The sequence below is a fragment of the Notamacropus eugenii genome, chromosome 2, assembly GCF_028372415.1.
Source record: "Notamacropus eugenii isolate mMacEug1 chromosome 2, mMacEug1.pri_v2, whole genome shotgun sequence".
NCBI lineage: Eukaryota > Metazoa > Chordata > Mammalia > Diprotodontia > Macropodidae > Notamacropus > Notamacropus eugenii.
The window spans coordinates 421745927-421770361 of record NC_092873.1 but is presented as its reverse complement, the minus strand read 5'-3'; the positions used below and the strand labels follow the sequence as shown (position 1 = coordinate 421770361).

General features: G+C 37.0%; 1 protein-coding gene across 1 annotated transcript in view; it reads right to left on the bottom strand.

Moving 5' to 3' along the window:
• Positions 1-24435, bottom strand: part of USH2A (usherin) — a 990439-nt gene that overhangs the window by 297656 nt on the left and 668348 nt on the right. Inside the window, exons 43-46 of the mRNA XM_072647832.1 lie at positions 19407-19570; positions 12417-12626; positions 10857-11059; positions 7128-7240 (exon numbers count right to left, since the gene is read on the bottom strand). Of these exons, the coding sequence (XP_072503933.1) occupies positions 7128-7240; positions 10857-11059; positions 12417-12626; positions 19407-19570 (690 nt within the window). The remainder of the gene's footprint in view (positions 1-7127; positions 7241-10856; positions 11060-12416; positions 12627-19406; positions 19571-24435) is intronic.

Genomic DNA, 24435 nt, shown 5'->3' with positions numbered 1-24435 from the left:
AGAAATCACAAAACAAAACCAAAAGAATGAAAAAATGGAAGATAATGTGAAATATCTCATTGGGAAAACAACTGACCTGGAGAATAGATCCAGTAGAGACAATTTAAAAATTATGGGACTACCTGAAAGCCATGATCAAAAAAAGAGCCTAGACATCATCTTTCCTGAAATTATCAAGGAAAACTGCCCTGAGATTCTAGAACCAGAGGGCAAAATAAGTATTCAGGGAATCCACAGAACACCACAGGAAAGAGATCCAAAAAGAGAAACTCCTAGGAACATTGTGGCCAAATTCCAGAGTTCCCAGGTCAAGGAGAAAATATTGCAAGCAGCTAGAAAGAATCAATTCAAGTATTGTGGAAATACAATCAGGATAACACAAGATCTGGCACCCTCTACATTGAGGGATAGAAGGGAATGGAATAGGATATTCCAGAAGTCAAAGGAACTAGGACTGAAGCCAAGAATCACCTACCCAGCAAAACTGAGTATAATACTTCAGGGGAAAAATTGGTCTTTCAATGATATAGAGGACTTTCAAGCATTCTTGATGAAAAGACCAGAACTGAAAAGAAAATTTGACTTTCAAACACAAGAATGAAGAGAAGCATGAAAAGGTAAACAGTAAAGAGAAGTCATAAGGGACTTATAAAAGTTGAACTGTTTACATTCCTACATGGAAAGACAATATTTGTAACTCTTGAAACTTTTCAGTATCTGGGTACGGGGTGGGATTACACACACACACATGCACACGCACACGCACACACACATAGAGACAGAGTGCACAGAGTGAATTGAAGAGGATGGGATCATATCTTAAAAAAATGAAATCAAGCAGTGAGAGAGAAATATATTGGGAGGAGAAAGGGAGAAATGGAATGGGGCAAATTATCTCTCATAAAAGAGGCAAGCAAAAGACTTTTCAGTGGAGGGAAAAAGAGGGGAAGTGAGAGAAAAACATGAAGTTTACTCTCATCACATTCCACTAAAGGAAGGAATAAAATGCACACTCATTTTGGTATGAAAACCTATCTTACAATACAGGAAAGTGGGGGAGAAGGGGATTATCAGGGTGGAGGGGATGATGGAAGGGAGGGCAATGGGAAGAGGGAGCAATTTGAAGTCAACACTCTTGGGGAGGGACAGCATCAAAAGAGAGAACAGAAGTAATGGGGGGCAGGATAGGATGGAGGGAATTATAGTTAGTTATACACAACATGACTATTATGGAAGTCATTTGCAAAACTACACAGAGATGGCCTCTATTGAATTGCTTGCCTTACCAAAGGGAATGGGTGGGGAGGGAGGGATGAAGAGAAGTTGCAAGTCAAAGTTTTAGGAACAACTCTTGAGTACTGTTCTTGCCGCTAGGAAATAAGAAATACAGGTAATGGGGTATAGAAAGTTACCTGGCCCTACAGGACAAAAGAGAAGATAGGGACAAGAGAAGGGAGGGATGATAGAAGAGAGGGCAGATTGGTGATAGGGGCAATCAGCACGCTCGGTGTTTTGGGGTGGGGGGAGGGGACAACTGGGGAGAAAATTTGGAACCCAAAATTTTGTGAAAATGAATGTTAAAAATTAAATAAATAAATTTTAAAAAAAATTTCAAAGTTCTCTGCTAAGGACAAATTGGAATATCTCTTAATATATCTGATTAGGTAGTCTTTGGTGAGCAGAGAATCTTGAACTAAGAAAGATTTGTTATTATTTTCTTTAAAATTTGGTCTGATTTTTCTAGTTACTAAAAATATTTAAGTAATTCTTTTAAATTGTAAAGATAGGGGAAGAGACAGACAGAGAGAGAGTGACAGAAAGAGACAAAGAGAGAGAGACAGAGAGAGAGAGAAAGAGAGACACACAGAGACAGAGATAGAGAGACAGAGAGACGACAAGGTAGCTCAGTAGTCACTGGGAGCAATGGGAGAAAAGTGAAGCTAGTTAGGGAGAGCTGCACTGATCCACATCTCTATAGTATAGAAAAGCCAAGAACCATAAAACTTCACATCAACTTTTTTCAAATAATAAAGGCAAGCTATTTGTTCCTGGTGTGACCTTTGGTGCCACACTTCAGCCTGCAGGTGAGTTATTAAATTCCAAATAAAAGGGGATTTATAATGGCAATTGTGGTCTAACCTTCATTTAGAAGTACCCATACTGCATTGCTATCATAAAGACTTCTAAGAAGTTGGTAGGGAAAATTATCATTTATGTCATTTGGTACTTGGAGGCAAATTTTAAAACAATTATTTGTGAATGTTACAAAGACATGATCCCTCAGCCTTCTCATCGATAATACAGCCCCAAATTGATGTGAAATGAAAAGACCTGCTAGGGCCCCAATTAAAAGCAATAAATGGTATGATCTGCCCTCTCTTTCTGCTTTTCCCTGAGCAGAGAACCTAGAAATCATACATTTTGTTCTTCTGGCAGTTATGTATTAAAATGTCCCCCTTGTTTATACAAACCGATATTCATTTCCCAGCTTATCCCTTTACAGAGAATAAATAAGTGAAATTCATATGCAGTCCAGTGCCCAGTGAAGCTGTCAGCTGTAGTGTTTGTCATATTTCAATCAAAGCCCAAGCCAGCCAGCCAGCCATCTCTATACTGCACAGTCCCTACATACTCGAGGACCAGAATTAATGAATTAGCTATTGATTAAATTCCACTCTAGCAAATCCACCATGGCAAATAAATGAACTACCCAGGGCACGTGTAGGCCATGGCCAGACATGTCCGGGCAATCGATCTGTAGTTAGTATTCATTTGGGATATAAGACCAGCTGATGATAATATGACAAGTCGGGAAGAGGCAATATAGAAATGGTACCTGTATCTGAATAAAGGGATGATAAACGGAAAGGATACACCATATGTTTTGACATTTTCTAATTTGTATATTTAATAGCAGAACTATATCTAAGGTTTTTTTTTTGGTTTGTTTTGCCAAAACCAACAGAAAAGAAGATGGAAATTAAACAAAGATAAGAAGCAGAATTGAGTTCTTATGATCAAACAAGCTTTGATTATATCTGTAGACATGGTTCCCAACATAGCCAGCTTAGTTTTACCTAACAATTTTAGCTTAGCAAAATAAAAATGGAATCTAAGGAGACAGCAGAGCACAGTGGGAACACAGTAAATGTGGAGGCTGAGGATCTGGGTTCAAATTCTGATTCTACTACTTATTATTTATATGGCCTTGGGTAAATCACTCTATTCTTTTAGCCTTTAGCTTTTTCATTTGCAAAATGAAGGGGCTGGACTAGATTAATAATAACAGTTATCATTTATATAGCACCTACTATGTGCCAGATGGTATGGAAAGCACCTTTCAAATATTAACTCATTCATCAAAACAGCCCTGAGTGTTATTATCCACACTGTACAGTTAGGGAAACAGAAGAAAACAAAAAGTTAAGTGATTTGCTGAGGTCTACACAGCTAGCAAGTGTCTGAGGTTGAATTTGGATCCAAGTGTTCTTAAATTCAGGCCCCAGCGCTCTGTCCGCTGCACCAGTTAGATTCCCTCTAATGCCCCTTTTAACTTTAGATCTATGAGCCTATGATTTTTAAAAGAATAAAAAAAACAAAAGCAAAATCAAATTTGGCTCAAGGAATATGGAAGCAAATCCAGTTATTTGGCATTTTCCTGAAGATTTTCATACTAGATTTTGTTTGTGTTAAAATCAAAAGAGACCACACGCCCATCACAACAGAAACGTAACTAACAAGTACACATTGCCAGAAATGTAACGAAATTACACCAACAATAACATGCACACAGGAGGCTAAATGCTTTAGTGTTTGGTGTAATTTGGATAAATGGCTTGGCAACCTCTATGTGCTAGTTATCGTCAGGCCTCTGGAAAATATTGCTTCACTATAATAGATCTTTTGAAGAAAAAGAAGTCATTGCATGTCAGCATCTGGCTGTGGCTCCCTTTTGCCAAACTTAGTCTGGTTTTGCTACTGGAAAAATTGCCAATAGCTCCAGGAGAAATGCAAAAATAATATGGAAAGGAGATTTCCAAAGAAATTTTTTAGGCGGTCAACTTATTTGGAGATTGTTTTAAAGAATCACCGAAACAGAGATGCACTGAATATTAGGGCTGAAACGGGATCACAAATCATTTAGGGCAACCCTCTCTTTTCACAAATGGGACAATGAAGGCCTGGAGAATATAAATTATTTACTCAAGGTAAAAAGACCTGGCTGAAACTAAAACTTGGCTTATTCTGACGCCCATTTCATTGCTATGGCAAGGAAGTTCATTATTATTGTACAACTGGAATGTTCCTTTCATGACCCTGCCAGTTTCTATTTAGCATTCTAAATTAATGACAATTATTCTTGCAAACATTTGTGGTGTTTTAAAAATAAATTTCCTAGTCTCAGTGATAAGCCATCCGCATCCTTAAAATTGACATTAAAAGTTAATTCTCCCAAATCTCACCAATGAAAACAAATGCTTTGAAACTAGACTCCATGTTTTTTTGCTGGGGAAAGAAGTGCAGCTAAGGGGTGAAGTAGAAAGAATGATGGCTATAGAGTCAGGAGACTTGAGTTGAAATCTGACTTTAGAAACTGACTAGCTGTCTGGCCCTGGTCAAGTCATTGAACCTCTGCTTTTCTCAGTTTCCTCATCTTCAAAACTGGGACAATAAAAGCACCTATTTTACAAGGTTGTGGTGAGTATAAAATGAGATAATATTTGTAAGACACTGCAAACTTTAAAGCACCATATAGATGCTAGCTTTTATTTTACTCTTATTTAAAGAAGTCAATAAAGTATTTTTTTTTTTTTTACTTTTCCTTCATCTCTCACATAAACAGCCACAAGAAACTCCTTTACAGTAAAAATTATCCTGAAAAGGAAATGGAAAATTAAGGGCTTTAGTAAATTCTTTGCTGTCTGCTACTAGACTATTTGTATTGTGGATTAACCACAGGTAGTAAAAGAAATGTTTCATGCTACTATTCAGTTGTGCCCCAAGTTGGGTTGAGGTTATTAGGCTGTTCAAGGACAAGGAGAACTGGGAAGACACGGGTCAATTCACCTGTTAACTGGGCAACAAGGACAATATGTGTCACGCTCCTCCATTGTTCTCCATTGTTGTGTTGTGGTGAGGAGGTCGATCTTGCCAGATGAATTAATGGAGTCATCAGTTTGGACCTTGTATTGCCTAATAGAATGTGAGTGCATTTCCACACAATCAATCTTCCCATATTCTCTCTTTCTGTCTCTATCCTATTGCCAGACCCCTGTCTTGTCATATTAAGTTTCTCAACCGGAAATTTGAGAGGTTAACATATGGCATATAATCCAGGTTACATAATCTATATGGGGTCTCTTGACTTCATCATGGCTTCACCCCTGACCTCCAGTATTAGGTGTATTGCTAACCAATAAATCAGGAAGTGTTTACTGATCATGTGCTTCATTCTCAACACTGTACAAGGCAGGGCTGAAGATACGGCCCCAGAATTCAAGGAGCTTACAGTCAGCTTATCTGGATTTTTTTTTTAGTGATAGTAAATATAATTCTCCTTGACCAGCCTAGGAAATCAAGAGCCAGCTAGGGGAAAAAGACCTCAAAATTTCAAACTGGGGAGTTCTATTAAGGAATTTACTGTTCTGCCATAGATGGATCAACTTACGTTTCATGGCAGAAAATGTTGATTCAGGTTATAAATCAACCAAGGTTAATACTATGAAGTCTTAGTCTGCTTTAATAGCTAACTCAGTATGATGGGTTGAAGTGATCATACTCCCATTTGATCTGTATAGATCTGGAGGTTAAATTTCATATTTTGAATGCTCAAGATATACTGATCAAAATTCAAATGATCATATTTCAGAAATTCTAGAAATCATGAGATAATGAGACCAAAAGTGAAGTGCTAAAGACACTGGTAGCATTGATATGGTTGACTCAAATATATAGATTTTCTCTTACAATTTAATATTCAACTAACATTTATTAAGCATCTATCATGTGAATTCATTTCACTGAGCACTGGGGATATGAAAATGAAAAGCAATGGAGCCCCTGTCCTTAAAGAATAGAGTGGATGTTTTGCTTTACAGAAGGATTCATCATGGAATTCCTTCAAAAAGAATCATAAAAGCACAATATTTAGACCTAGAAGGGAATTAAGAGATCATCTAATCCAGCTCCCTCACTTTATAGCTGAGGAAAATGAGACTCAGAAAGGTTAAGTGACTTGTCCAATGTCACATAGCTAATAAATGGTATAGCCAATCTTTGAACTCACATCAATAGGGAATTTGTTTCCTACATTCAGGAGTTGGTTTGCAGATCATTAACTCTTTGAGAAAAATGGTGAGGGGGGAATGGTCAAACAGTGTAAGATCCTCAGATCTTAAAAAATGAAGGACCCTACCTCATGGGGATCAATTAGTTGAGGAAACAATATGACATCATGGAGGACTGGAAAAAATCCTTAAATGAACTGATTTTGAATCTTCCATTATTTACTACTTGTTAATCTTGAGTAAATCATTTCTATTTCTAACATATAAAATGGAGACCATTATATGAATACTACTGACTTCACTGGGTTATTTGGAGGATAAAATGAGAAAATGTAGTATAATAAGCACTTTGTGGCTAGCTGGCACAGTGGATAGAGTGCCAGACCTGGAGTCAGGAAGGCTCATGTTCCTGAGTTCAAATCTGGCCAGACACTTGATAGGTGTGACCCTGGGCAAATCACTTAATCCTGTTTGCCTCAGTGTCTTCATTTGAGAAATGATCTGGAGAAGGAAATGGCAAACCCCTCCAGTCTCTTGGCTAAGAAAATCCCAAATGAGGTCATGAAGAGACAGACATGATTGAAAAATGGTTGAATAACAAGAAATTGTGCTGTGAATTTTTGCTACTGTTGATATTTGTGCAATGATATGATAAATCTGATTTGCCCCCAACTTTATCAAAACTTGTCTAAATGGAATATTCCTAACTCCTATCAATGTGCACCCCCTACCCTCATGGGTTATATGGGGTCAAAGGTATAATTAAGAATATTGATAGAATAATGTCCTATTATAGAATAATAATAACATGAATTCTGTCAATTAAAAAATTGACTGTACCTTGAACTGATTACGTGTATTTTGGGTGCTGCTATCTCACATGGTGTGTCTTCTACAGTGGTGATTTGGGTTCCTTTGCTCTTCGCACAAGCATACTTGGTACAGACTTCAACCTGTAAAATAATTTAAATGATTACATCCAATACGTTTTTTCAGTACCACAGACTTATAAGGAATTAATTCTGCCCTCATTCCATAAGTATTTGATAATGTCATGCATACTCTGGGTGTTTAGTAAGTAATAGTTTTTGATGGCAATCTTCTTTAGTGAGGAGAACCCACATCAGAGGTCAAAACTGGGCCCATTACAATTTTCTCAGTCCTTAATATGTTGTTGTTTAGTCTCTGAATTTCTCCCACTCAAAGAAAGACAGACATTAATCTACTCTGAGCAGACTCAAAAAAAAGAAAGATGCCTAGGAATCTTTTTGCAAGCCTAATAGGTTATCACTACATACTACTCACTAGATCTATAACCAAAGTAGGGTAACGATGATATCTTCCATAAGACTTGACATTTTATAATGAATATCTTCAATGCTAATGTGGACTAGAAGAGAAATGAAGCCTTGAGAGGTTTCCCACTGTGGCTCAGCTATTTTATATCCATTTGTTCCAGCTGCAATTGTATTTTTACTCTAATAGCAGCAGAAATCATCATTCACCCCCTTAATTCTGTGACTTAATATGAATAAAAACCAAGGAGGATGGAATAACTGATCATTGGAAATGGGGACCATCAGGCATTAGCAACACAAAAGTAACACAATTGGTAAAATGGGAGGAAAGATAAAGAAACATATTAGCAAACTGTTGAAGAAAGAGAGATGGAGAGAAAGGGGGAGGAGAGGGAAAGAAGGAAAGAAAGGAGAGGAGAAGAAAGAGTGGAGAAGAGAAGAAAGGGGGAGGGTGGGAGGAGAGGGGAGGGTGAGAAGAGAAGGGAATAGAGGGAAGGAGAGAAAAAGATGAGAAGAGAGGAGAGGAAAGGAGAGGAGGGGAGAGGAGACAATAGTGGAGGACAGGAGAGGAGAGGGGAGAAACATTACTCATGCTAAATTGACAGAGACATTGAGGGAAGTGGCAGAGAAACAGAGAGACAGAGACAGAGCCTGTCAACCTGTGAAAAGAGATACACCAAGACAAATTTAGAAAGAGATAAAGAGATGTAGTCAACTTCTTCCAGGGATTGTGTTCATCTTTCGTTGCTCAAGAAGACCATGGGATTACTAGCTAAACAACTGAAGCAAGAAGAGACTAGAGGAGACTAATGAGTCCTAAAACACTTGGCCATTAATACTGACGAGCCTCCCTAAATGAAGTAGTTCCCGCTATTTTTGTAGATATTTGAGAAAATCCAAATACTTCTTGAATTGCTTTTCAAAGTCATTATATTCATATGGAAATGTTTTGTTTCAATAGGGACTGGAAAAGACCAGTCTGCTGTAGTTAGATGCAACATTTATTAATGTCTTGTGGCAACATGAGGCAACTTTTAGAACACTAGCAAATTCTACCAAGATGGTTTGTGGATAGGTCCAAGAGAATTAAACCTAACTTAAAGACAAAATTAAAATATACATTAAATTCAATAGAATTAAAGACCAGAATTAGCATTAGTTAAATATAAAGTTAAATATAATGAGGGAGCTTACTGCATCGTCTAAATATTAATGTCACCTATATGTTAATGTTTCCTATAAAGGCCTATATTTGGACTGTGGGAGAATGTGTGAAAATCTCTTTCATTTATAACAAAGCAAAGAGTCTCTAATTTGAAGAATACTAATAGTTCTATTGATATATCATGTTCCATATGCAGGTTACAAGCAGATGCAGTCTTTTTAAAAAATGGATATAAAACAATTCATATTTACAGATGAAGATAGATATTATTCCCATTACAAAGATATCCCTCACATGTTAAAAGGAATTCTTCAAATAGGCAGCTCCCTGGGCATGTTTAAATGTCTGTTTATAAATCATTAATGTCCTAATGATTTTTTGAAAATCATTTTCCAAGCCATAAGGAACATTAGAGAGTAGGTTCAGGTTTTCAAAATTCTATTAATTGTGTAAACATTATATATAGCTATTGAACTATAGTGCTTATTTTCAATGTTAATAATTTTGTGTTTATCATATACTGTCTTGGATTGTTAATTATCTTTTTTAGTAAGTTCATAGAGCAATATGTCTTATTTCTCAAGTCAGCATGGAAATTCCTTGAGGACAAGGATCATGTCTTATACTTCTTTAGATCCTCAGTGATAATTTACCATAGTAGATGCTCAATAAAGAGTTGTGCATTGTTGACTGAATGTTTGTTTGATACGAGAATAAAATAGTTATAAATATTGAGTTTCCCTCTCCTATTTTACTTTACAGGTTGTGGGCTATGTATAGGAAGAAAACTCTAAACCTGGAAGGGGCCTTAGAAATGATTTTATCCAGCTCTCTCACTTTTACAGTTGAGGAAACTGGGGTCCAAAAGGTTACATGATGTGTTGAAGATCCTAAAAGTAGAATGAACCAAAGTTAGAACTAAAACTAAGGTCTCCTGACTTGAATTTCAGTGTTCCTTCCACTGAGGTAGTAGAGCAGCACAGAGGATAGACTGCTGGGACTGTATTCAGGAAGACTTGAATTTAAATGCAACTTTAGATACCTTCTAGCAATGTGATCCTGGGCAAGTCATTTAATTTCTGTCTGCCTCAGTTTCCTTAACTATAAAATAGGGATAATAATAGAACTTACATTGCAGGTTATTGTGAAGACAGAAAGAGATAACATTTGTAAAGTGCTTAGATCAGTGCCTGTAGTAAGTATTATATAAATGCCGATTTCCTATAGATATATTTCTAGATAGGCAGAAAGAAATAGATGAAGAGATAGAAATGAAAGATAGAGTATTTATTTAACATTTTGTGGCTACTGTTATCACATTGCCTCTCTTTGACTTTTAACTTTAGATCACAAGCTCACAGAGGCCAAGAGATATGCCTTGTTGAGTTTGGATTACATAAAACTGTAAATGTTGGTTTGATTATGAATTTTATTAATTGGGTACAGGTGAGGGACTGACTTGTGCACTATGGGAGCATCTCTTTGTCCTTTTAGAAGGAAAGAGTAATTAGATTGAAAGTTTGAAAGTCAATTTCAAGTCCCTTGATTTTCAGAGATAGCTTAGGCACTAAAAGGTTAAGGGACTCTTCCTCAAAGTGTCTCAGGGAATAAACAGCAGAGCCAGGATGGCCACTCATGATCCTTTGTCTCCAGAACCAGGGGGCTTCCTACTGCATGATGGTGCCAGTCTCATGGGACTTCTATCAGAGGTAACAGTTGGGGACAGGCATGAGAGTAGGATAGTATTCAATCACACAGTAGCTTTGCTCTGTCATCGCTGGGTACCCAAAACAGCGAAAGTATCAAGAATGAAGGTACATTACTTGGTGGAACTATTTCTCAATAATTGGATGCTTCTTTTTGCCTGGATAGGAAAATATCATCATCTCTGTCTTTTTATATCCCCACCATCATAATCTTCTCTGCAAAGAGACCCAAATGTTTGCCCAAAAGCAAGTCAATTTAATCCCAATCAGTTTCCCTCCTTTCCTGCCCCTAGACACCCCTTACCCAATCAAGACAAAAAGAAATCCACCTTGAGACACAGGCCAGCATGTTTTATTTATGATACCCACAAGCTTAACTATCAAAAAGCAATGTTCTAACCTGTATGTCATAGATAGTGAACGGAGACAGGTCTCCCAGAACGAAAGACCCAGGCGCATTCATGCCAGTCTTGTAGAGCTTATTATTTACATAGACAGAATACTCAGTGACAACACCATTTGGGTTGGAAGGCGATGTCCAGATGACACGTACAGCTGTACTGTTGATGATGACAACCTCTGGAGGAAGCATGCCCTGAGGCTCTAGAATTAAAGGAAAAAAAACTGAATAAACTCCAGCTGTCTCTGAAAAAGCACTTGTTTAACTAAATCCAGATTAGTAATTAGGTTTAGCAAAGGGTTCCCTGCTTATCTGCTTTCCTCTGATGAAGTTATCACAGTCTGTAGTCCTCTGTAAATTGGCTTATTATACTCTCAGTTAGAAACCATGAGAACTGGTGGTAAAATGCTTTATACCACCAGCATAGTGTTAATCTTCAGTGAAATGTGGCCAGTGGGATGTGATGATAAATTATTCACCCACCAGCACTGCCAACACATATCTATTATCTACCTCTTCTTTACCATCCCTTTTACCTCCCAGGGTTAATTTTTTTTTAATATTCCTAATAAAAAATACAACTCAAATGCATTGCTTCTAGAGGAAAATTTTAAAAAATCATTGATATTACTAGCCTTACAACTTAAGCAATATGAAGCAATAATGCAATATTGTCATTATGTAAATGATTTTGAATGTTGATTACCATAGGTAATGATGAAACCTTACACTAGAAAAAAACTTGCTTAGCGTTAAATTACACAATTATTCAAGCATATCAGAAATAACTATACAAAGACCTATTTTTATCATAAGAACCCATCTTAACTAGTTGAAAAATTGTCCTTGTGATCAATTCTATTTTATAAACAAAAGGTACTGACCTTTGACACTACAAAGGAAATGAGATTGGCACTTAAAGTGCTCTGTTAATGACCTGGAACGCTTGCTTGGGAGGTAATGATATTATAATGTTTATAATGAGACTTTATAAAGCAAAAAAGATTAGAAAGCCCATTCTGGCCACATTTCAGATTCACAAGTTGCTTCCCTACTCCCTCCCTCTTGCTAACTGGCTTGGAAATGACTCATAGGCAAATTTTCTCTGTGACTGAACTTCCACCTTCTTTTTCTGGTGACTCAGGGAAGGCATTGTATTTGCTTGTGTCAGAAACCCATTGCTTCATGGAGTACATTTCTTTTAAAAACCATTAATTTTTTCAAAATGCTACCATTTGTTGACATGAAATCAGTTTCTAACTGAGTATACAAGAGCCTCAGTACACCAAGTAAAAAGGGAACAAACTGGGCTAATAACCTATTATTAAAGCTTTGTGCTTCAGTCTTAGTGGGATGGCTTATTGATTTGCCACTTGACAGCAGCTAGCACTTAAGCATTTTAGCTTCTACCCCCCCCCCCCCACACCCTCTCCTATCCTTCCTTTCCTCTCTAATACCGGAAATTTTATAATGGAAGGATGACTGATCTCAACCTCGACAAAAATCAATCAATTTCATTCCCATATCTGAAACCAAGCAGTCCTGAGGCTCTAGACCCACCTCCATCACAAGTGGTCACATGCAGTACTTCACTGTTGATGCTGTGGGCTCCATTGAAGATGCAAATAAAAATCTGATACTCTGTGTTTGGTTTTAAGTCACCAATTACAAAATAGTTTACATCTGGCAGGATTTTCACTGACTCATTTGATGTAGCAGAACTCCAGATGAGGGTATAATACTCAACATCACCTTGCAAATCTTTCAGGGCTGTTAAATAATCAACACAATACCTTGTAAATTTGGTTAATCTTAGCAATGTTCTGGAATAAAGTTTGCATTGCATAAAATTCTTACAGCTGAGAAAGCAATCTCCAAGGAAGCTTAGAATGAGTGATCAAGGAGATCTTTGTAAGCCCCTTCATTGGAAGTCTTTAAAGTAATGACAGTCTTCATTTTCCCAGGGTTTTTGATTTCATTCTTATAATTGTCATTTCTTATCTGAGGTAGGAGACAATTCAACTTCCCTCAAATATTTTAACATTATGTTTTGTAAATTCATTTTATCAAGAAAATTAAGGTAGACAGAAAGCTATAACTGCGGAAAAGGAACAACTCAGTTTTTGGAGAACAGGTCATCTCCTCAATGTACTCCCAGATTTTAAGGTGTAATTTATGTATTAACAAACTTTACTAAATGACAGCTTAGTGGTCTACAAGGAGTAGCATTTGTTTCCAACATATTTAAACTGCATCACTATGCAATTTGTTTACCCTGAAAACCTGGTTTACTAGGTTCCCAGGAAGTGTCATTCTTATTTTTCCCAAGGTTTTGACTTTGGAGTACAACCCATGTGTTTTTCTAATAAGAAAGAGAAGTCAAAAATATTGCTTCACCATGCCATGAACATATTCATCTATTCTCTTCATGTTTCTGTCAATGCATAGTCTGTCCTTTTGTCTTCTCTCTTTCCCTCTCCCCTTTGTAGGCTACCTTTTCTGATTCTACCATTTCCCTACAAGGCTTTATAAAGACCATAAAACAGGTATAAGCCTATTTCTAAAGTTTGAAGAATTATACTGTTCTGTTAATAACTTTTTGAGACTTTAGAATTAAGGGTCACTATGACTAGAACTTTAACTGAGGTGATGAAACTGGGACTATGTACCATGATGCCAACATTTAGAGGGTGTTATCAAGCACTTGTACTTCTTTAGCAACTAGAAACAACTAAGATAAAAGAGTAAGCAAGAATAACTAGGTATTTTGGAAGGTATCTGATGGCATGTATCCAAGCAGCTCTGCCTGATTCCATGCTGCAACTACCATCTCTTCAAAGGTGGCTTCTGAAGAAATTCCCTCCACACATACTGTATTTGTCTTAAGAAGGAGACATTTTATGCAGCTTTCTCCATGTTCTACATCCAACTATAGATACTTATTAGCAGTGTGACCCTGGAAAAATTGCTTAACTTCTTTGTGCCTCAGTTTCCTTATCTGCAAAATAAAGAAATTAGTTCAATGGCTGCTAATTCTATGGTCCTTTGAAATGGTATGTCTTTTCTTTGGAAGACCTATTTTCATTAAACTCTGAGGAGTGAGTTTTTTTATTATGGAGAGCTGAAGGCAAGACTTTCAAATAAACTATTCCTTTTACTAGATATTAAATAGTGCCTCTGGTGAATCAATGGTTCATATTAGCAGTCTAAAATAGTACCAGGAAGCTAGGCAACACAATGAATAGAATGTTGGGGTAAGAATCAGGAAGACATGAGTTCAAATCTGACCTCAGACACTTACCAGCTGGGTGACCTTGGGTAACTCATCTAACCCTTTTGTCTTAGTTCTTTATCTGTAAAATGAGTTGGAGAAGAAAATGGCAAGCCACTCCAATATCTTTGACAAGAAAACTACAAAAAGGAGACAAGGTATGACTAAATCTAAATATTTCTATGGCACTGAGCACTAAGTCTTACACATATTTGTTCAACAATATTTATTGAATGAATAAACAAGTCTCATGGGGAAGTAAATGTGAGGGTTCTGATTCTTCTGCTGCAATCAATATTACTAACCGGTACTGTTAAACATAAAGGTCAGTATTTATTCCAGTGTTTATTATAACCTCACAATAAACAAAAACAAGGCTAGTCATCTAATGTGAATTTAGGACATGAAAAAGTTTCCGCATTGTTATAGTTTCATTCCTTTCAGCTAGAACATTTTGTCCCTCTTAAAAAATAATAGTAACCCTAGGGGTAATAACATTAATGTATTATCAGTCAGTAACATTTTAGTATGACTTATTTTGTGAAAAATCTACCTGTTTTTGTTGAGTACCTAGTGAAAACATGCTTTGATGAGGAAAGATAGGTATAAAAGAGGTGGGGAGTCTGTGGTCTTGAGCCTGCATGTGGCCCTCTAGGTTCTCAAGTGCAGCCCTTTGTTTTCGGTGAAATTTGGATTCAAAGAGTCACACTTGAGGACCTAGAGGGCCACATGTGGACTCAAGACCACAGGCTCCCCTCCTTGGACTGCGGAACAGATGGTGTGGCCAAGGATAAATAGATGAAAAAGTTTAAATGAATTAATTAATAGATTTACATATTTAAGTAGATTTAGAGCTAGAAGGGGCCATAGAGGACAACCAGTCCAACTTTCTCATTTTATAGATGAGGAAAACTGAGACCCAGAGAAGCTAAATTAACTTGTTTTATGTCAAGCCATTAGTCATTTTTAAAAATAGGACCCAGGTCTCCTTGACTTTGAGAGTAGCGCTCCCTCAACAACATTGTTCTTTGATTATTCCATCCTCCTCAATGGAAATACTTCTTCTTCTTTCTACCTTATGAATCTTATATATCCTTCATTTTTCATCCCAGTCTCTAACTTCTCTGTGAAATCTTCCCTCACCACTTCATGACACATCAATTCCTGCTTCTTTCTAAACTTGAGTATTTATTATCTGCCATCTAATCCTATACTACAGCCTTATGACATAGATATCAGAATTTTGGGGGTGGAAAGACCCTAGAGATCCCCTGGTTCAAACCTTTCATTCATGAAGAAAATGAGATCCATGGTGGTTAAATGATTTGTTCAAAGTGAGTTAGTGGCAGAGCTGTGAACATCAGGTCCAACTGTTATTCTGATTTGTTATTTACTCCTTAAATCATCATTTTACCTTTCATCTGTATCTATCTCATCTGTTCAACTACAGTCAGGTTACAGAAGAACCAAAACTATAAGTTAATACTTGTCTAAATTCACGTAGTTCATGGAACAGTGCTACCTATAGAATAAGAAGAAAACATATTTGTTGAGTGAATAAAAGAATGAATGAATCAATAAGCTAATAATTGTACAGATGCCTCTCATTATGGGATCTTTTCAGAAAGCTAAGCATATTATTCTAAGAACCTTGGTTTCTCTTCCCGATGAAGGAAAACTCACCTGTTACAAATTTACCACTAAGTTACCAAAGTATCTCACCTACCAAACCCAATTCTACCATGCAAGGATCAAAAAGCTTAAATGTGAAGACCTGGGGTAGTTAGAGGCAAAACTGCTAAGAAGACACAGTCCATCTTGCTCATTTTCCAACCTCCTCCATCTGGGGCTCTTTTGTTACTGCAATGGAGAATGTAGGGTAGTGAATATGTGGAACAGGAAGGCAGCAGCTGTTGCCATCTTGGGACTAACATTTTGTGATTCTGTAAGTCTCAGAGACAGCAGATAAAAGGGAAAAGGAGCCCAAGTATCAGCAATAGCACATAGGTAGATTTCCAAAAGGTACAGGATAGAACTGTACCTTTTGAAACAATGCACATAGAAAGAGAGACCGATGATACCTCCTGGTACAAAGCAGCAGTACCACAAGGAGTGCGGCTACTGTAGTTACTTTTCCAGTTTTTCTTTTTTTGTTTCCCCATATTGTGTGTGTATCCCTAGGGAAAGTCCCATACATTGGGTGGTTCTATAAAATACTTGAAGCCTAGGAATATATCATGAGACTAGGTATTGATGACCTGATGTTAAAAGGTCAGTGACAATACCTTCTGAACCATTCCTTCTTCTTTTGGCAATGCTTATACCAGAGTTCTTGATGTACAAATGTGTGTGTGTGTGTGTGTGTGTGTGTGTGCATGCACACATGTTCATGCATGTGTTTAAATATATGCATGAATACATACACAGAAATATAATAGAAAGACAGAGACAAACACAGAGAGAGAGAGAGAGAGAGAGAGAGAGAGAGAGGTTTAATAGAGTGTATACCCTTACCTGCCAACTGTGCCCTACAAAGCAGGAAAACAATTTAAAATTAATATCGTAGGAAATGAGTGGCATTTTTTGGGGCAAGAAGATAGCTAATTTACTTACTAGATCGCATTGTTCATGGAAAGAAAATGATAAAGGACCAAGCTTTGGGAGAGATGACCCTCTTAGGATATTTAACCTTTATATTCACAAATAGGTGTCTGGGAAATTTCTATGGTAAGAATGAAAATAAAAGCCGATTGCATTACCTACATCCCGAAGGTCAGAGGTTCAGATTACCAAGGTAATGAAACTTCAGTGAGCTGCTTCAGATCTATTAGGTTTGTCAGTTTTTATAAGCAAGCTTACTTCAGGCATGCCATTATAAAATAAAGAGCCTATACCATAGAAAATCCACCAGCTGATCTTTAACAGAAGTATTTGCAAGTCAGCTGAGGGGGGAGGATCCTGCTTTGTGAGCAAGTTTCCAATTTAAATGGGAGAGCAAGAGTTGGCAATAAATGATACATTGTAGCCCTTCTCTATAGAAAGACTCACACATGCCCAAGTTGAAATACACTCTTAACATGAAAGACTATCTGCTTTCCTTTCCATGGAGTTTCAGAGAATATCCACAAGCATCAATTAACCTCTTTATCCTTCCATTAAAATGGTTTAAATGGACACATGATCCAAGTGACACAGTTTATTAGAATATGGCATGCTCCTAATACCTCCAGGATTGATAGTCATTTGTTAAGATGAGCTAATAATACTTCTCCTGTGCTAGTTATTTTGTGACAATGTAGACCAACACAACTGGTGTCGATTTTAATTTTCAATTAACGCTGCAAACAAATTGGGACTAAATCACTCACGGGACCAGTAATGAAATATAAAGCATTTCTCTCCTAGGCTGCTTCAAAATCTAGGCTGGGTCAGAAGGAGTGGAGTTGTTGTCTAGCCAGCCAGTTGTCTGGCAGCCTTTCATAACTTTATTCTCATTCAGAAAACGGATGGTTTTCAGTCACAGGGGGCAGAAACCCTTTTTACTGAATTGTATCTAAAAGTGAGTTTTCCCTCACCTTCTTCATTTAGAGGAAATTCTAACAAAGTAGGAGTGGTTAAACTTCCCCTCTTGCATCAGGTTTGGTTTGTCTATGTGGATAATCAAACTGAGCATCTCCAAGATGAACTCAGTTTAGTTTTATTTTGCTTTTATTGTCAAAATGTACATCATAGCAGAGCTGGATAGCACCTGAAAGACCAATTGCCAAATACCATTCTAAAGTGGGAGACAGTGCCGCCTCAGCGAAAAAGTATAGGACTTGGACTAAAAAAATACTATCCCTGATGCTTACTAGCTTGTGCGACCATGGGCAAGTTACTAAAGTAGCATCTGTAAAACAAGGAAAATAATGCCTACAATAGCTACTTTCTGGTTTAGTCTGAAGTTCAGAGGAGATTACATGTGTAAAACACTATAAATGTGAGAGTCATTTGCAGAGAAAAGAGAATTACACCCATGAGTTGATGAACTCACAGCAGAGAAAGACCAGATCAAGGGGGATAAACCCACAGTCTAGGGACATGATATGGGTTGTACTGCAGCACAGAAGGCTGAAAAAAGATCAGATACTTAAGAGGTGATCCAGAAGAGAAAAAACTCAGAGAGAAGAGAGTGTTTTCATAGAAAAAAGCACAGTCAGTAGTATCAAATGTTGGAGAAAAGAAAACGACTAAGGAAAGGTCAACTGATTTGACAATTAGGAAATTTTGGCTAATTTGGAAAGGACAGTTTTAGTGGAGTGATTAATCTGAAAGCTAGATTGTACAGGTCTAAAGAAGAGGGTAGGGAAAATGGAAACAGATGATATCTTTTTTAAGGAGTTTGGTTATGAAAGAGGAAATATAGTAAAATAGCTTAAGAGTTAAAGATCTATACAAATGTCAATTTTTTTTTATTACTAGTCACATGCATTTTGATTATTCTGGCTACTGGTGTGAACAGGTCAGATCATATCATCCATTTGACTGATCAATTAATCAACAAGCATTTATTGAGCACCTACTGTGTACTAGGCACTGCGTTGGGAATACAAAGACCCAAGTGAAATCAGTTCTTTCCCTCATAGAGAGTACAGTCATACAAACATTGAGAAGGAAAATGTAAAATTGGACAGGATTCAGGCCCAGTGGTAAACCAGGTCCAAATTGTACCTGTTAAAATAAGAGTTCAATCCATAAATAGCATGGAAGATGATTTATTTTAAGAAATCCAATGAATCATAGGGATCTTATTCAAAATTGTTTATCAACAGGACTAAGAGGAATAGAGTTAAGTTCTCCTGCATCTTACACATGCATTTCAAAAAAATAAAATAAAATTATCCTTTAATTATTTTATTTTTTCTCAAGTAACTGAAAATTTTAATATTCTTTAAAAAATTTTCAAAATTCATTTTAACATTAAATATTTTTTCAGTTCTATATTCTCTCCTTCACTCCTTTCCCTCCTCTCTCTTTGAGAAGGAAAGAAATTTGATATACATTATGCATGTGTAATCATGAAAAACATATTTCAATATTAGCCATGTTAGCTATATTAGCCAGAAAATGCAGTTTCCCCCAATAAAAACACAACAAAATAATACAGTAAAAAAAAGTATATTTCAGTCTGCATCAGACTCTGTCTGTTCTTTCTCTGGAGATGGATAGACTTTTTCATCCAATGTCCTTATATACACAATCTTTTTAAAAAGAACAAAAATATTAGGAAGTTCACTTACTTGGTTTAGACCATTCCACTTTAACTGCCGTGTGATTAAAATCCTGCACAACCAGGGTAGTACTCTTCTCTGGGATTCCTGCTAATGTGGTCACAGTTGCCTCCTTGCTTGATGCATACCCCACGATGTTATGCACAATGAGTTTATACTCATAAGTTGTATACCTAATACATCAATTTTTGTAAAAGTTAGCTTTACTCTCATACTTAACAAAAGTTAGCAATAGAAACTCAATACGATGTAATGCATCTTTTCCTTTCCTATAAACAAGGCTAATAATTTTTTTTCTTTACCACTAGGAGGAAACAGTTTCCGCTAGAAATGTTGGATTATTTTAACATCACTGTTTAAAATAAATGCTATGTATCACTTTCTTATTCTTATTGTTTTCAGAGGGGGTAAGAATTACAGCTCAATTCAAGATGCAATTACAATTCTGGCAAAAAGCCCGATTTTAGATGTGAATTCGATACAAAGAGTTTCCAAAAGAGTTTTATCATTTCTCTTTGGGGAAACTCATTCATTTTAAAGTATCAGAATTCTTCATCAGTTCCTCTTCTGTAGCAATGCCCCCTTTTCATAATTCTATTGATAGAGAAACTACAAAAATAAACCATAACTGTGGACAATGCATATAATTCACACCTACTGAGAACTCTACATGATACCTCTTGGGAATGATACCATGGTAAAGAACAGTTGACTCCATGATGTGAAAGTTGAATTTCACTTTACAGAAAGGGAAACTGTGGCAAAGCCACATAAACTAGATATAAACTGATAATGCCATAGACCAGGCCTGCACAACCTTTGGCCCACGGTCTCTTATGGCCCTCTGGCTGCTTGCAACATGCCAAAGGATTTCTGGCAGGCTGGAGGAAAATAGAGAAGAAAACATCCTTTGTATGTAGAGGAAATCCTTTGGTGTGCTGCAAGTACCCCGCAGGACATTGGTTGTGCAGGCCTGCCATAGACTAACAAAATGGCAGAAGCACAGTTTTACATAGAGTATGGATTGGGCGCCACAGCACATGCTTCATGCATACCAGTAGGCAAAACAGTGATTTCCTCAGATGCATTGTCTGACTCAGAAAGAATGAGATTAAGGAGTATTTTTATTGATTTAAAACTGACTAGATAAAGGAATGGCTAGCCTGTGGACCACAGTCCTACATGTGCATTTTATAGGAAGTTGACCCACTGTGACCATATTCAGCATGAACTCTAAAGAGATACAGGACATGGAACAAATCACAATGCATTCTCCTGGACCATCATCATTAGGTGAAACTCTAATAAAATTTTCATCAGGGAAAACATTGACACGTGAAAAAAAAAAGGGAAAATATCTCACATATTCACATGTAGTGAGCAGCAAACATTGAGCCCCAATCCTACAGGCATTTTTTTCCTTTTTTTTTTTTTAAACTGGTAGGTCTACTTCTTTTAACTCCATTTTCTATAAAGCTCCAAATACTCATTATAATTACATGAAGTTCATCTAAATATGGAAAATTAAGCTGTCATAAAATAGGAAGAATGATGAACTTGGAGCCAAGAAGACCTGGGTTCAAATTCCACTTCAGACACTAACAAATTGTGTGACATTGGGCAAATCATTTAACCTCTCTTGGCCTCAGTTTGCTTCTCCATGAAATGAGGGAGCTGTATTTGATAAGCTCTGGGGCCTGTTCCAGCATTAAACCTATGTTACAATGATTCCCTAAACTATCTCTGAATTAGAGACGACTTTCACAGGGTATGGCTACAAGAGTCTGTCAGCTAGCATTTTTTAAGCACCTACTATGTTACAGACACTGAAATTAAGTGCCAGGGATACAAAGAGAGGCAAAAGACAATCAATACTCTTAAAGAGATGCAGTCTAATAGTTGCAAAGCAAACAACGTTTGGAGTACTTGAGATAAATAGGTTGCCGTGTAAATGGACAGCACTAAATGGTTTGAGGAAAAGGGCTGCTCAGCATATTTCTTAGTGTTATGCTGCCAATTGTACAGACGTAGAGGATCAGTTGGTGCAACTGTCTTGTTCTATCTACTTTGCCATCATGGAGTACAATACAGGTGCTGTCCAATCTTATGCAACATTTCAGAGACTCATACTTCAGGTATCTACCTCAACTACATCTTAAGTTTGTACCTGAGAATACTGCAGCTATATTTAAAGATACAGTCTTGTTGCTACTATACCCATTCCCCCCAAATATCCAGTGACTTTATAGCTGATGCAATATCTCTTCTTTTTACTTCCTTTTTAGCCTCCCTCCCCTGTTGGTTCTCTAAATCAGCAAGTCCTTTGACACGACTAATACAACTTTAAGAAGCTTCTATTATAACAGTAATGACCATCACCAATAATAAATTGCCCTTCTTATGCCATCAATGCAGCTGGCACTTAAATCTGATTTTTTTCAGCAGTGGGGATGGATTTGTGCTGATCCATCTAAACACTCTCACCCATACCCCCATGTGACCAGTGGAATTCAGTTGAATGTTAGCTAGCCAGGGTTAAGAGTACAATCTGTGACCATGGAACCGAATGAAGCTAATGGCTCTTAGGGGAATTGAACTCATGACCTTGGCTTCATTAGTACATTCCCTGGGTAAAAGACCAACACTTGTGCTTCACTTTGTGAGAGCAGGATCCCCAACTCATTTTGCTACAATATTTGTAATTTATACTTAGCTGAATTATTGGTCTATACATTTAAGAAATTATATTCCCACAGTTATAAGACATTAATGAAAATGGACACTATTTCTGTACTTCCTTTCTGCAAGTTAAATTAACATCAACAGGGGAACTAAAAATGCTGAGTTTCTAATAGCCTCTCTAGGGCTTGACTTTTGGCTATGATGCCTTCTGTGATCTCATTGTTATTTAGTCATGGCAAGCATGGTAAGAACCCATGTGTGAAACTATGACCACACACAGAGAGGCAAATGGACCAACTATTTGCAGGATGATTTCATAGAAGAATTCAGCAACCATCTAATCCACCCCTTTGATTTTATAAATGAAGCAGCCAAGGTGTGGGCAGGTCAAGCAACTTGTCCAATGGGACAGTTAATTAGTGGTAGAGTTTGCTTCAGTCTCTTGGTTCCCTGTCCAGTTCTATTGCTACTGAAAGACTTGAGATGGAGCAGTCAAAAGAACACAATTTGCATTCTTCATCTTATGTCATAACATTTTTCTGGTTGCTTTTCTCAAGCCATCCTTTCAGGTTATATATATCCAGTATATCAATTGTGTATATCAGGAAATAACTCTTGTACTGACTTTTTATTTTTCCTGTGAAACAACTTTTTTATTCCCAAGAATATATCCAAATGCTCCTTATTATGTCCACAATATTTCCATTGCTTTTAAAATGATTCTTTAAATCGTTAATACATCACTTTCACTAGGCTGCAATTACACATATTAAGTATTTTCCAACTGTTCCCAAAATACAGGGATTTACTTTTTGTTTGTTGATTTCTCCATCTATATTGGATAGAAGTATAGGTTAACTACTGTTAAAAAAGTATAGATTCCCATATGAAACATGCCCCTTAAGATAGAGAAACAAATGTTTTGTTTTTGTTGTGAATCAAAGATGATGATTAAACATTTCATAGAATAAGACTCATACATAATCTTATTAATAGTGACCAATATTTCATTTAATTTCTTCTAAAAGTTATTTTTTTCCAGCAAGATAGACATGGTAATATCAAAGAATTGAACCTGAGGGAGAACCTAAAGGTCATCGGGTCAAATTCACATTTTACAGATGAAGACACAGAGCAGTTAGGTTAACTGAGTGCAAAAAATAAGGTTATTTTAACTGAGTACAACCAGACTAAATACTTTCAGAATTAACTAAGTTGGAAGTGAACTTTTAAAATAAGCACATTGATCCTTTAGATTACCCAGGACTGGGGAAGCTGCAGCCTCGAGGCCATATGTGGCCCTCTAGGTCCTCAAGTGAGCCCTCTAACTGGATCCAAACTTCACAGAACAAATCCCCTTAATAAGAGGATTTGTTCCATAAAACTTGGACTCAGTCAAAAAGCTACAGTAGAGGACCTAGGGGACCACGCGTGGCTTTGAGGCTACAGGTTCCCTACCCCTGGATTAAACTTTCATAATGGTAAAATTTAACTGTTTTACACTAAAAAACAAACAAACAAACAAACAGAACTATCATTTGCACAAGTACTGTAGGGAGTATGTATATTTTTATTTGAGCTTTTCTGTCAGATCCCCTCCAGGTACACAGGAAAACTTCTCCTAAGCAAGGAGGGGCTCGTTCCAAACTGGAATCTAATAGACAAGAGGGTAAACCAGGGAAGTAGCCAAGTCACAAATGAGAGTCTCAGAAATTTCAGTATCTTAGTGGTGAAATAGAAACACCAAGCTGGAAGACCTGACACTGGCATATAGTAAGTACTTAATAAATGCCTATTGATTGATGTTGAGAAGGATACAAGTCAGAAGGGGCTGTATAAAAACCAGAAGCATATGGCCAATCATTTCAGTGAAATATTGTTTGATGCAATCTTATACCTTTTCAAACTCTGTTCTTTTATCCTCAATCAATCAAGTATTGATAAAGTATATTTCATGTCTGTCACTGTTTGGGGATACAAACATGAAGAATTAAATGATCCCCACTCTCAAAGAGCTTATATTCTATTAGTAGTGATAACCAGTACATAGGTATGTAGAAATAGGACAAATCTAAACAAAATAATAAGGTAGCTGAATGCAAGCTTCTGGGAGGGCAATTGCAGAAAAGCCTTTTTTTTTTTTTTATAAAAATATAGTGTCTGAGTTTCACTAAGTTGAAGAGGGAATTCATTCCAGGCACAGGGGTGGGTGAGGAGAGCAGCCATTGAAAAGACACAGAGACAGAAGACCGTGGTGGATATGGGAAAACAAAGGGTGTGGCAGGATGAGGTCTCATTGGAAGAGGACATAAAAGGAGACTAATAATAGGTCAGGAACAGATTCTGATGGACCTTA